The 13,470-nt window shown below is 38.9% G+C and overlaps 1 protein-coding gene across 1 annotated transcript in view; it reads right to left on the reverse strand.

The window, feature by feature from the left end:
* The window catches only part of LOC114019421 (connector enhancer of kinase suppressor of ras 2), a 456,264-nt gene that overhangs the window by 314,331 nt on the left and 128,463 nt on the right, over nucleotides 1-13,470 (reverse strand). The window contains exon 5 of the mRNA XM_043522361.1: nucleotides 2,772-2,813. Within this exon, the coding sequence (XP_043378296.1) occupies nucleotides 2,772-2,813 (42 nt within the window). The remainder of the gene's footprint in view (nucleotides 1-2,771; nucleotides 2,814-13,470) is intronic.

The raw sequence follows: 13,470 nt of genomic DNA on the forward strand, positions 1-13,470 counted from the left end.
ACAAGATGGAGTGTTAGTTGGTGTCTGCTACACACCACTAAATCACACTAGAGAATAAGATGATCTATCTATAAAGCACCTGTTCATTATGTGGGTAGGAAAAAAAGCTGCACTACCATAGACTTCAATCTGAGTGACGTGCTGTAAATTTCATGCTGCCAGTATGACAATGAGGACATGGAGGACTTTTACATTAGATCTCATCTTGACAGATAAAGAGGAATTGATCACAAAACTAAAAATTAGTGGCAGCATATGTACCAGTGATTTTGACTTGGTTACACTTGCAATGTGCAAACTGAATAAAGTCCAAACCAAAATATATATACTTGGTGCTTTAAAATGGTCAATTCATAAAGCTGAAAACAAGTATAAGCAGATCAGTTGAGAGAAGGAATTTAAACCAAAAAAATGTCAATGTTAATTGGGAACTGTCTCAGAACATTTTACTAGAGGCCTAAACAGGCATGATCCCATAACGGAGAAAAATACCCAATAAACCTGGCTTACAGGAGAAGTGAAAGCAGCTCATAATTTTATATAAATAAATAAAACAAACGGAAGAAAGAAGTTGATGGTGATGAATATAAATCAGAAGCTAGCAATAGTAGAAAGTTGACAATGGAAGCAAAAGGACCCAAAGAGAAACCTATGGCAAGCAGAGTTAAGAACCATAGGAATGCTACTGGTCCATTATTAAATGAAATGGTAGAACTGTCAATAATAAAGCAGAAAAGGCAGAACTGTTCAATAAATATTTCTGTTCTGTATTTGGGAAAAAAGTCAGAGGATATATTCAGATCATATATTGTGGATGAAATACTTTCCTTTTCAACAGTCACTCCAGAGGGTGATACACAGCACTTACTGAAGCTAGACATTTTAAAATCAGCAGGTCTGAATAACTTGTATCTGAGAGTTTTAAAAGAACTGACCACGAAATTGTGTGGACCATCAGCATTGCTTTTCAATAAGTCTTGGAACACTGGGAAAGTTCCAGAGGCCTGGAAGAAAACTAATGTGTGCCAATATTTAAAAAGGATAACTGGAAAAAGCTGGATAATTGTAGACCCATCAGCCTGACATAGGTCCCAGGCAAAATATGGGAATGGCTGTTACATGACTCAATAAAGAATTAAAAGAAGATAATGTAATAAATGCCAATCAACATGGGTTTATGGAAAACAGACCTTGTCAAACTAACTAGCTTTTTTTGAGAAGGTTACAAATTTTGCTGATAAAGGTAACACTTAGGAGTATTGTAAGTCATTTGACTTGGTATCATGACATTTTGATAAAGAAAATAGAATGATACAAAAATCAGTGAGACACATTAAATGGATTAAATAGTGGCTAACTATTAAATCTCAAAATGTAACTGTAAATAGCGAATCATTATCGAGTATTTCTAGTGGGTCCGGCAGGGATCAGTTCTTGGCCCTATTCTATAACTTTTTTTTTAATCAATTATCTGGAAGAAAACATTGCATCATTACTGATAAAGTGTGCATATGACAAAGATTGGAGGAGTGGTAAATACTGAAGATGACAGGTCACTGTTAAAGAGCAATCTGGATGCTGGGTGCAAGCAAACAATACACATTTGAAATGCAGGCAAATGTAAAGTCACATCTAGGGAACAAAGAATGTCAGCCATATTTATGGGAAGGCGGAGTCTACACTGGGAAGCAGTGACTCTGAAAAGGATTTCAGGGTCCTGGTGGATAATCACCTGAACATGAGCTGTGGCCAAAAAGATTAATGTGATCCTTAGATGCATAAATAGGGGAATATCAAGTAGAAATAGAGAGGTTATATTACCTCTGTATTTGGCACTGGTGCAACTGCTACTGGAATACTGTGCCCACAGTTTTGGCATCACAATTCAAGAAGGATGTTGATAAATTGGACACAGATTTTTAGAGAGTCATAATATTGCCTTCTGACCTTAGTTTAACCTCTTGCACATTGCAGGCCACACAATTTAGCTCAACCACTCCTTTAATAGAGCCTTAACTTCTGGCTAAGTAACTGAAGACCTCACATCATGATTTAAAGACTTCAAGTTACAGAGAATTTACACTAGTTTAAATCTGCAAGTGACCCCGTGGCCCATGCTGCAGAGGAAGATGATGGTGAAAAAGACGGTTCAGAGAAGAACCACAAGAATGTTTAAAGCATTGGAAAACATACCTCTCAGCGATAGTCTTAAGGAGCTCAATCTGTCTAATTTAACAAAGAGAAAATTAAGGGGTGAGATGGTCACAGGATCTATATGGGGAGGGATCTATAAGGGAAATATAAATTCGATAACCGAGGGCTCTTCAGTCCAAGAGTCAAAAATAACACAACAAGATCTAATTTCTGGAAGCTGAAGCTAGCCAAATGCAGACTAGAAATAAGGTACAAATTTTTAACAGTGAAGGTAAGTAACTATTGGAACAAATTTACCTAGGGTTGTAGTGGATTATCCACCAATGGAAATTTTAAAATCAAATCAAGATTGCATGTTTTTCTGAAACATATGATCTAGTTCAAACAAAAATTCAGGGAAGTCCTATGGCCTGGGTTACACAGGTCAGATTAGAGGATAATGATCCCTTTTGATTTTATAATTTACAAAACTTAGCGACTAGTGTCATCCATTACCATTTGCCACTGCCAAATTCCTTATTTTCCTACACTAGATTTAAAAATGTACTGTAAGTCTTGGAAATGAAGAGGTATATAGCTGCACATAGTTTAAAAGCAGGAACAATAAGATTACTTACCACATGAAGAATTTTATTTTCTGTTTCGTATACTGTGCAATCCTATAGCAAAGAAAAAAAAAACAATGCGTGAGATTTAAAATCTTAGCCCTACACACATGAACTATTATTTTTCTTTTTAATAATAATTTAACACTTTACACTGTTAGAATATGTCTCTTGCTATTCATTCACACACACACACACACACACACACAGAGCGAAGTCATCTCTCCAGGCTTTACATGAATGTCTAAAGGTTATTCTGTTTTCTCTGGGAAACTTCACTGCAGTAACTTCTCATTAACCTTAGGGATCTATTCTATTTATAGGGCTATAGTTTTTGTTCTTTGTAATGGGAACTATGCACCTGTATCGGGGAGAAGAGATCATTAATATAAGCAGAGAGATGTACGCAGAAATGCACCATCATGTAAATGTTAGTGGCCATTTAGACCTAGACAGACATGGCCTAGTCCTAAAGTTCTCAATCAGGCAAAAAAAAGTTGACGACTTTAATATTTTTTCTTTAATGAAGACTATAGTGTCAGGTCCACAGCCAGTGAGTACCCCCTTCCCCGCTCACTTTTTATTTATTTATTATTAAATATGTACCAGATGGCATGACTGAATGATGGGAAGACAAGGTGTTTCAGGGAATAGATATAATTTTAATTTTTAAGTCTTGCTTGACCTTCACCAGATTGCAGGTACCATATCTGACAATCAGGGGTCTTCTGCTTTGAGCTCAAATGCATTACATATCACAACAAGTTTGTTATATTTTTGGACATTTACAAGTGAAAAGGCAGATATCCCATCTTGAGTTATATTTACAGATTTCTGTGAAACAAAAGCAGATTATTATTGTTATTCATTATTTATATTAACATAGCTGCTAGGAGCCCTTGTCAGGGACTAGGATCACATCTTGCTAGGCACTATTCAAACACTGAACAAAAAGATGGCCCCTCCCCCCACGACCTTATAACCTAATTATGTCAAAGAAACTCATACCATGGATACTATAGTAACAATATAAAAACCACCCCACATTACTTCTAAGGTCAGTTTTTCAAAAAAGCCATAATTTTTTGCCCATAGTTTTGGGTACACAAAGGTTTCTCAATCCTTTTTCTTAGCAAGAACTACATTTTAATAGAGAGATTGTCTCACAGATAGCTCTTCACAAACCACAGTAAGTATCTAAGCTTGAGTTTAGCATACAGTGAGGCAAACTATGTTGGAAAGACATGTGACACTGTTGAGATAACAGTAATAAGTACATAAAAATAGATTACTCTTAGGGACTCTTTTTAGTGGCCTCTAATTTTGCATTTAAAACTCAATCATTTGCTCCTGGAAAAGATAAAATGTGCGTGAAAACATATTTGTTCTTCCAAATCTAGCCCTCCATCTTCTATGTGGTTTGTGCATATTAAAACTGTTTGTGTGAACAACTGTCTTTTGCAAAAGAAATATTTGTGAAGGCAAAGTTGTGGGCACACATTTAGATGACACACTTACTCTACTTAGAAAATGTTGCTCTTACAAGTCAAAAAGTAGCACAACCATACTATCTTATGATTGATGTAACCTATTTTATTCTGAAAAAAAAAAAAAGAAAGAAAATCCTTAATGCACTCAACCATAAACATAGCACAGTGGAATTACTTGCACCTGGATTTGTGATGCTCTTCATTTAGAAGAGAGTTGCATTTCTCTGTCATTTCCCTGACAGCAGAGATGTTATGGTTTACAAAGCCAGCAGGATTTGCTCACACTGGAATTGAGGTTGCCACTGAAAATATTGACAACAGGGATTAGTTTTCATATTTCTTGTTGACAGATTTTTTTTCTAATAGAATCCATGAATTCTCCACCATCTTATTTTAAGGTAGGTGAAATGCTGACCCTAATTAAACTACTTGGCATTGCCTCTTAAATGGTAAATGGATAGGAAAGAAGGGGACTGTCAGCTTTATTCAGTGCAAAGATGTTATAATTGCAAATGACCACAAAGAGGTAAATAAAATGTACCTATTTATTTTTGGGGTGGATGGGAGTTGCTTACAGGAAGAGAATAGATTATCTTGGATATGAAAAGGAAATAAAGATCCAAAATGTTCCTGTCTCTTGTTCAGTTATATAGGAAGGGCTTGTGGAGCCTCTTCATCGATCAGAAAACAGTTGTAGTCCCATCACTTAGGGCCCACAGAAAGGAGCAGGCTTCTCCTTCCCAAGGGCTAGTGCAACATGCGCACACATCAGGGATCAGGCCCCCTGAAGAGCAATCCCTCCCCAAGCTCCCTGTGACAGAGTGGCTCCATGTTACTCTAACAAATGCCTGAACACCACAATCTAGATCAAAATCTGTATTGACAGTAGATTTCTAAATACGTAAGAAATGCATTCACACTTCTTAGCTCATTTATCATAGCAAGGATAATGAAACTTGTCACTCTTGGTCAAAGGCTACTACTCCCTCAGCTCACACTTTGATTGTATTCCATTACAGGTGGTTGGTCTGTTAAGTGTTTTTCACTAGACCAAGCACATACTTTGATTTCCAAGAATAGAGCTTAGGGAGAACATAAACCCTAATTATAAAAAATTAAAATATTGAATATTTGCAGGTCAGATCAAATTATCCATCACCACAACAATGAAACAGCCCTGTCTTCACCTCTCTTTTCATGACAATACGCTTCAGAGCAACCAGATTTCTGCCCAACAGAGTTACATACGATATTAATACCAGGCAGTTACGTGCTCAGCTTGTGAAGCTGAAGACATTGGTTTTAGATAGTAATGTTGAACAGCATGGCATAAAGATATATGGACACAGGCATGCTGCACAAGCCATAAAATACCATTTTATATCCTACTGATAGAACAAGCAAAACATTTGGGGTCAGATAAGACTATACACGTTTCAAAACCAATTTTTTCCCCTCGGTGTAGTTAGACCAGTTTTGAAAATGTCACCTCATTAAGGTTCCCCAAAAAGAGAGAGAAGCAATTGTGGAATGAAGATGGCATAGATAACATTTAATTATGATTTCCTAGCCAGAAATTAGAAGAGATTCTTTTAGAGTATCTTAAGTGTTTAATAAAATCTGAGAAAGAGAAAGAAATTTTGCTACTACACAGCTGAAGTACAATAGGGATTCTGGGGAAGCATGAAGGGGCCTGGGATGCCTCAACATGGCTGGCAACACATCTGAATTTTTCATTCTCCAGCAGAAAAAGTCAGTCCTGCAGCTACATAATCAGCTCTGCATATAATTTCTTGAAAGTAGTCAGATATATTTCCTTGAATGTAAACTTTATTCTTTTACTACACTGACACCCACTTCAAGGTCCCTTTACTCTAGGAGGATGGTGTAAAGGACCTTCAGTGTAAACAAGTGGTAGGCCCAAACTGCTGTATCCCATTAGAAAGAGGAGATTACCACTTCCTTATTACTAACATTGATGGTTCACTAAACGTGGGCCCTTAAATCTGTCACTGGTCAAGATGCGACTATTGTTCATCCTGTACTTCAGCCCAGTAACATGATTTGGGAAAATAATATTTTCTTTGCTTGAAACTTCTGGTGATTTAGAATGTTGATAGAGATAAATTTGTGAGCAGACTGTAGAGGTAAGAGATGGTTACTCACCTTGTACAATAATGGAGGTGCTTGGAGATGTGAGTCCCTGTGGGTTCTCAACTTTAGCTGACTGTACACCCTTCGCCCCTAGTTGGATAATTTTGACAGCAGTAACTGGCTGGGCCACACATGCGCTCTCCCCATCTCGGACCTGCAGCAGCAATTAACTAGCACTGCATCGCCCACCCGCATGCCCCAGTTCCTTCTCTACCGCAGAGGAATTAATTAGAACTCCGAAGTAGAGGAGAGGAAGGTGGGTACAGGAGCACCCACAGGGGCTCACATTTCAAAGAACCTCAGTTACTGCACAAGTTGAGTAACCCTCTCTTCAAGTGGAGTCCCTGTGAGGTATATAGGCGGGGGTGCGTGCCATGGTATGAAAAATGCGTCGTCACTGAATCCTGATCCCAAAAGACCCACGCTGGAGCAAAAAGCTGGACATTTGTTTTGTTTTGTGGCAAATAGGTCTATTGCGGGGAACCCCCATAATTGAAATATGCTCTGGATAATGCAGGTGTTGATTTCCCACTATGGTCATTTGAGAACCTTCGACTTAATGTGTCAGCCATGACATTCTGAGACCCCAGCAGGTAGGTGGCTGATGTTGGATCATATTAAAGAAGTTCTGTATTAAAATCACAAATGAGTTTGATTCCCCATAGTTTAAATTCCAGGGTATTACTAATTAAGAGGTCTCTTGGTTTTTGGTACTGTTTCTCTCCCTCTGTGTGTGAAACTTGCATTCTGCTAATTGTGTTAGTACATTCTAAGACAGAGTCTGTTCTCAAAGCAATTCACAGAGACTCAAAACAATACTCTAACAACAGAAACAGCACCCAGAGACTCCCCGCCCTTTTGTTGTATTAACAATTGTGATTAAAATAGAGATAGAGGATGTATGTGGATGGATGCTTGGTGTGGATAATAACTGAATGATCAGGGAGGTGCCAGCCTAAGAATCCAGTGTCCATCGGCTGAAGAAGGCGTCAAGTGGAAATAACCAGAGGACCCCCGGAGGGCAGACTGGAATCCACCCAACAGCCTCAAGAATGGGAGAACCAAAGAACAAGATAACATCTTGGAGCCGTCAGGAATGTGCCATCTGCTGATTGATTCAGCAACAGCATGATGCAGCAATTCCCATAGACTGGCATAGGAAGAAATTCCTATAAAAATAGACTCTAAAAAGTGAGAACTTTGGGGTCTGATTCTGCAAACCAACTTCCAGGAGCATCAGATGAGCATCTGACAAGGCCCTGCTCCCTCCTCATGTCCAGGCCACCTGGCCAGTGGCTTGGCATGAGCAACTCTAAGGCTGGTAACTATGATAACAACTTTGCAGAACCTGTGTGTGTGTGTGTGTATGAGTGAATGTGTGAATAAATATGAGATTGAATGGAATGTTATAGCTATAACTAACTGCTTACTATGATAACAACCTTGCAGAACCTGTGTGTGTGTGTGTGTGTGTATATGAATGAATGTGTGAATAAAGATGAGATTGAATGGAATGTTATAGCTGTAACTAACTGCTTACTATGATTCTTTCTGTATTCACAATAAATGTGGTATTTTGCCTTTTTCCCTTTAATAAGATCCTGCTGGTTTTTATTTTATTGGTACAACATTTCCCAGCAGGTAGGTGGCTGATATGGTTATGTTGTGTTGTATGCACTAGAGTTTTATGGAGTCCATCCATAGAGAGTGTGATCTCGCTCCTCCCTGCTTGTTTATGTGGAACATGCAGGCTACATTGTCCGTCATGATCTGTACGTTTTTGTCTTTGATCAGAGGCATGAAATGTGCACAGACATTGCAGACTGCGTCGTTCCAGTACATTGACGTGGAGAGTTGATTCAGAAGGAGACCCTCTTCCCTGTACTGTGAGCTTGCCTAAGTGGGTACCCAACCTCAGTAGAGAGGCATCCCTTGTGATTATCAATTCTGGAGGAGGTTGAAGGAAAGGGACACCAGCACAGATATTGTGTGGGTGAGTCCACCATTGTAATGAGTCCTTGACCTTCATTGGCATACTCAGAAGTTTGTTCGGATTGTGTTTGTGTGGTGTGAACACCATCTTGAGCCAACCCTGCAAACAGTATATGTGTAGTCTGGCATGTTTCACCACATATGTGGTCGCTGCCACGTGACCTAGTAGCTGAAGACAGGTCCTGGCTGATATCCTTGGGCTGTGCACTGAGGTATTGATGAGGTTCATTAGAACAGTGAATCTCTGAAGAGGTTATGATGCTGTTGCTTCTAGATAATTTACGTATATGCCGATTAAGTCTAGTTTCTGGACTGGAGTCAGTGTGGGCTTTTGGGAGTTTATTTGTAGGCCGAGACTGGTGAAGAGCAATATTGTCTGGTGCGTAACTGCAACGGCTTCTGCCCTAGTGTGAGCCTTGATTAGACAGTCATCTAAGTAGAGATATATCATGACCGCATGCTTGCGAAGATGGGCTGCCGCCACAGTAAGGACTTTGGAAAACACTCGGTGGGTTCGTGGAGAGGTCAAAGGGTAGTAGTGTATATTGAAAATGATCCTGTCCCAGTACAAACTGAAGAAATGTCCTGTACATAGGGCGTATAGTAATGTGAAAATATGCGTCTTGCAGGTCGACGGCTGGAAAAAGCTTGGTTTTTTAAAAAACCTAAATGAAGCTTACAACTGCCAGAATGAAATGAAACCTGAAACGGGATCCAGGGATTTTTTTTCCAGTGCCTATGATTTTCTCCTATCTGTGACATTGCTGGTTTTCACATTTGCAAGATTTAGGTGTCTTTCAATAAGATGAATGAGGGAAGTTAAAAGTAATTTGTCCCAGAAGCAAAACAGCTACCTTAGACAGGTCACATCAAGCAGGGAGAATGTGCACCATGCTGTCACAGAGAAGACAGGATACTTACAAATAAATAACCTCTTTCACTCCCCAAATACTCGGCAGTTGCCTAGTGAGTATATTAACTATTATTTTTTCAGTTGCTTATAACAATATCTCCATCTCCAACCCTATTCAAATTAAGCAATGCAAACACTTCAATGTGTGATTGTGCAAAATTTCAAGTTTCAAAATTCAGTCATTTTTTTCCTGCAGTCCTCTTCCAATGACAATATTAGTTTTTCCCTACACTCCTATGACTAAAAAGTGTCTCAAGACCTTTTGCTCAAACTTAAAAAAAAAAATAAATAGTGACAGTCCAAAGATGGAAAAATGCAGCCCAAGGGCTAATGTTGCAGAAAACGTGAATACCTGGAATTACAGTGGATACTTTTTGCCGTGTTGGATTAGATTAATCAGTATGCTCTGGAGTCACAAAGGAGCAATATGCCTAGATGATTTGACTGAGTTTATGGCTGCTTTGCTTTGCTAGAGCAGCACAAAGCAGCTGGAACTCACTGGTGAATCAATAGCATTTTTTTTCCAAGTGTGTACTACCTATATTTGCTTTAATAAATATTCAGTATGCAGGATGGAGTACATATCCACATGCACACTTATATCTTAATATACCACGTCTCTGACTCACAGAGGTAATGATGTACCTTTAAAGTATGTATATTAATGAACTGACTTGCTGGAACAGATGGACACCATGAAAAATGCTGGTTTTAAAAAGAATTTTACGCATACGCCCAGTAGACCTGAACAGTTTTCTTTAGCTGTGCTTCGTCACACTAAAATAAGGTCACTTTTTCATCTTTTAGAACAATGAATGTATATATATATTTTAAATCAAAGTTATTTGCTTGGGAGATCTACATAATTAACTATTCATTAGTGTCCTTTATTCTGAAGAGGAATTTGTGCAGTTCCCAAGTTGGTATTAATATAGGTTTTAAATCCCCATAGAAAATTACATTATTTTTCATTTCTTGTTCTGACATGCTGTGTAGAGTTTCTGTGCTCTGTGCCATATTTTGCGACAGAGATGGCAGTATTTCATTGGTGGATCTTCGTATAATCAGTTTGCTTTGGGGCACAGCTCTTTATGGAGCTCCCAAGTGGGAAGGTGATGTTGGGATACCGCTGCACCCCTTAAGGAGGAGGTGGAGCCTGAGCTCCCTTCCCCTGGGTGGTGTAAGTGCAGTAAAAAGGGATATTTCCCTGTTGCCCTTCCTGGGTTGGCTTGTATTGCTAGTGAATGTGTAATGCCAACGGACTCTGGTCGTTGGTGGGCAGGATTGAACGGGGGACCTCAGGAGCTTAGTACATGAGCCTCTACCCCATGAGCTAAAAGCCAAGTGACTCTTCGTTAAGGCTCTAGAGCAGACTCATTTCACGCTAAGTGGTCTTGGTGCCACTAGATGCGACAGAACACCACACCCAAAAGACGTGTGGGTTACAAATGCAGCGATGACAACTGTGGCTGGCCTCTGCTCTGGGGACTCTCCCCTTTTGCACCTACACAAGGGCCAGTCAAAAATCAGGAATTAAGTGCTTTGGTATCCTTCAGGAAGAAAAGATAAGTTATATGTCTAGTTTTTAGATCAGAGTTTTAAAAAATTGCTATATGCAATTGATTCTCTTAAAAATACAATAGCTAGGTAACTTATGACAGCTTTCCACAAAATACCAATCTTATCCCCATTATAGACCTTAGCTTCAAGCTTTACGTTTCAATCAAAACACTACAGAAATGTGTTTGCACTCACTAACTTCTAATAAAGAATTTAAAGGGAAAAATGGGACAACCTTAATTATAGTGGTGACACTGCTGGTTGTAGCAAGAGAAGTTACATTCTTATTCATGCAGCCTGTAAATTCTATGTTAAAGGTTTGAGACCAAATACATATTTTTCAAGATTGTATGTGCCTGGGGAAGATGCCCCCATTTGCCAGCTGAAGTCACAAGCATGTTTTTTTTATGCACAGTAAAACTGAAGGCTGAATTCACTGAATCTTTGAACTTTACTATCTTAAACATACTGACATCCTTTCGGTACAACAAAGGCTTTTGTGTGAATGCAGTTATTCCAAAAGAGTCTATTTCAACTTCCACACAAAGAGTTATTTCAAATAGTTATACCTGCCAAGACATCTGCCTCAGACATAAAATTTCTAAATAACATTTTCCTTTTCCTTAAACTTTAAATGATATATTCTTTGGGTTGAAATGTCAGCACGTTGCTTATGAATGAACCAACAGCCTGACATAATCACACATTGTCAATTTTGTGTGTGACAGAAGGCAATCAAATACATGTTTTGAACATGGCTTTATGGGGCTGCACCAACTGCACAGAATTTTTATGGAAAATAAAAGTGCTGTCCATTTAAAAGTGCAATGGTGAATACATATTTTTAAAAGAAATCTACCATTTTGCTTTGTTAATTACATAAATGCTGTGTGAGATTCAATCACCTGTGAGAACTGCTTTGACTTGTATCAACTGCACTTTTTAAAAAAATGGCCTACTTCTCATTCAATCCCAAATCTATACTTTACAATATGATTTCTATAAAATTTGATTTTTACTCTGCTTATATATCTTAAATAGGTCTGCTAAATTTTTTATATTTATTGAAAATTTGGTGTGATTTTCTTAACTTAACTGCTTTTGCCCTCTACAGTTCTGTAAATGAAAGAAACCTCATGAGAATCATTGATTTTATATGACTGTGCACGTCACGAAGACTTAAGTAGTGGGAGGCTCAGGCAAGCTTCTTAAGCCAAGAAACTGGACTAGAAAGAATATGAAAACAGTCATTAAAATTCTACCTCTTCCCACTTTTGGTCAGAGCATAAATTCTGCAAAAACAGTCACCCTGTCGTGGTCTGTACTTTACTAAATGTGCTCCTGGCTCCAGCCTGAACCAGGAATTGTGAACATAGATGAAAGTGATTATTTTTTAATTTCAACCACACAGTTTGAAACTACAAAAAAGCTCACTATGAATTCTGAGCAACAATTTAGGAGGCTCTTATTTTAAGCCAAACCATGCATTTAAACCAAACCATTACATTCATGCAGTTGGTTTGCATCTTTTCACTGAGATTTCCTTTTGTGGGTCTCTTTTTTTCTGGAGGGAATCCAAGTACTGTTTGAGAAATGAAAAGAGCTCAGTACGACAACACTATATGCAAGCAAGCAACAGAAACTTTATAAATAGAATTGTAATATTACCCAAGATGATTAAATTGGAAAATTCATTCTCCCTCAACAATTTCTGTTGTCTTACTATATATTGTTTTGAAACTTGTAGCGCTATGGCCAGTCAGCTGTCAAGGCAATATTTAGCTATGCTGTAGAACCAGATTCAGAAGGAAGTATGGTGTATTCAGTTATGTAAATGTCATGATTCTGTGTTCTATCTGCTACACCTTTAAATGCAGGAACTTTTCTGCTTGCTTGCCCAGAAGTGGGGAAGGGAAACAGTACTGACAGGCATCTTAAAATGATTGTTACAAAGAGAGAGCACACAACATATTACTTTCTGTAGTAGTCATCTTAAACTGGCATTCCGCATTGCTCCCAACAGGCAAGTAGAAGGCTCCCTACATTTAAAAGTGAAGCACAAAGAAAGTAGAAATCACATGGGACTGAACCTCATCTCAGTTACACGAGTATAAATCACGAATTACTCCATTATTTTCAATGGAGCTGCACAAGGGTCAAACCAATCAGAGAAGAATCAAGCTCAATACCTCCCTGAAGTGGGTGAATTCAACAGCCAGCTAGTCTAGTGATCACACAGTGGCTCCTCCGTTCTTTTCCATAGGCTTGTTCTAGAGTGGGCCCTGATGAGTCATATACAGGAGACCCTCTCCCTCCTGTGTATTCCTTCTTCTGCCATTGGGGTTCTGTCATGACAGCACTGTGAGGGGGAGCAGGGCCCTCCCATTCCACTGGGTCCTGACTCAGGATCCTAAAGAGATGTTGCAGTGTCTGGACCACTTGTTGGTCCATCTCAAGTTACACGCCCCTGGGTTACTTACTTCTGGGCTATAGCTCCTTTAGGGGTGTGGTCACAGTTTTTGCAGTATCAGCATAGTCTGCCAGAGGGACAACGTCCCCTCCTTTGAGGTCGTTCTTCGATTCCCAACTCAAACCGGGAGGC

This window comes from Chelonia mydas, chromosome 9, assembly GCF_015237465.2.
Source record: "Chelonia mydas isolate rCheMyd1 chromosome 9, rCheMyd1.pri.v2, whole genome shotgun sequence".
NCBI lineage: Eukaryota > Metazoa > Chordata > Testudines > Cheloniidae > Chelonia > Chelonia mydas.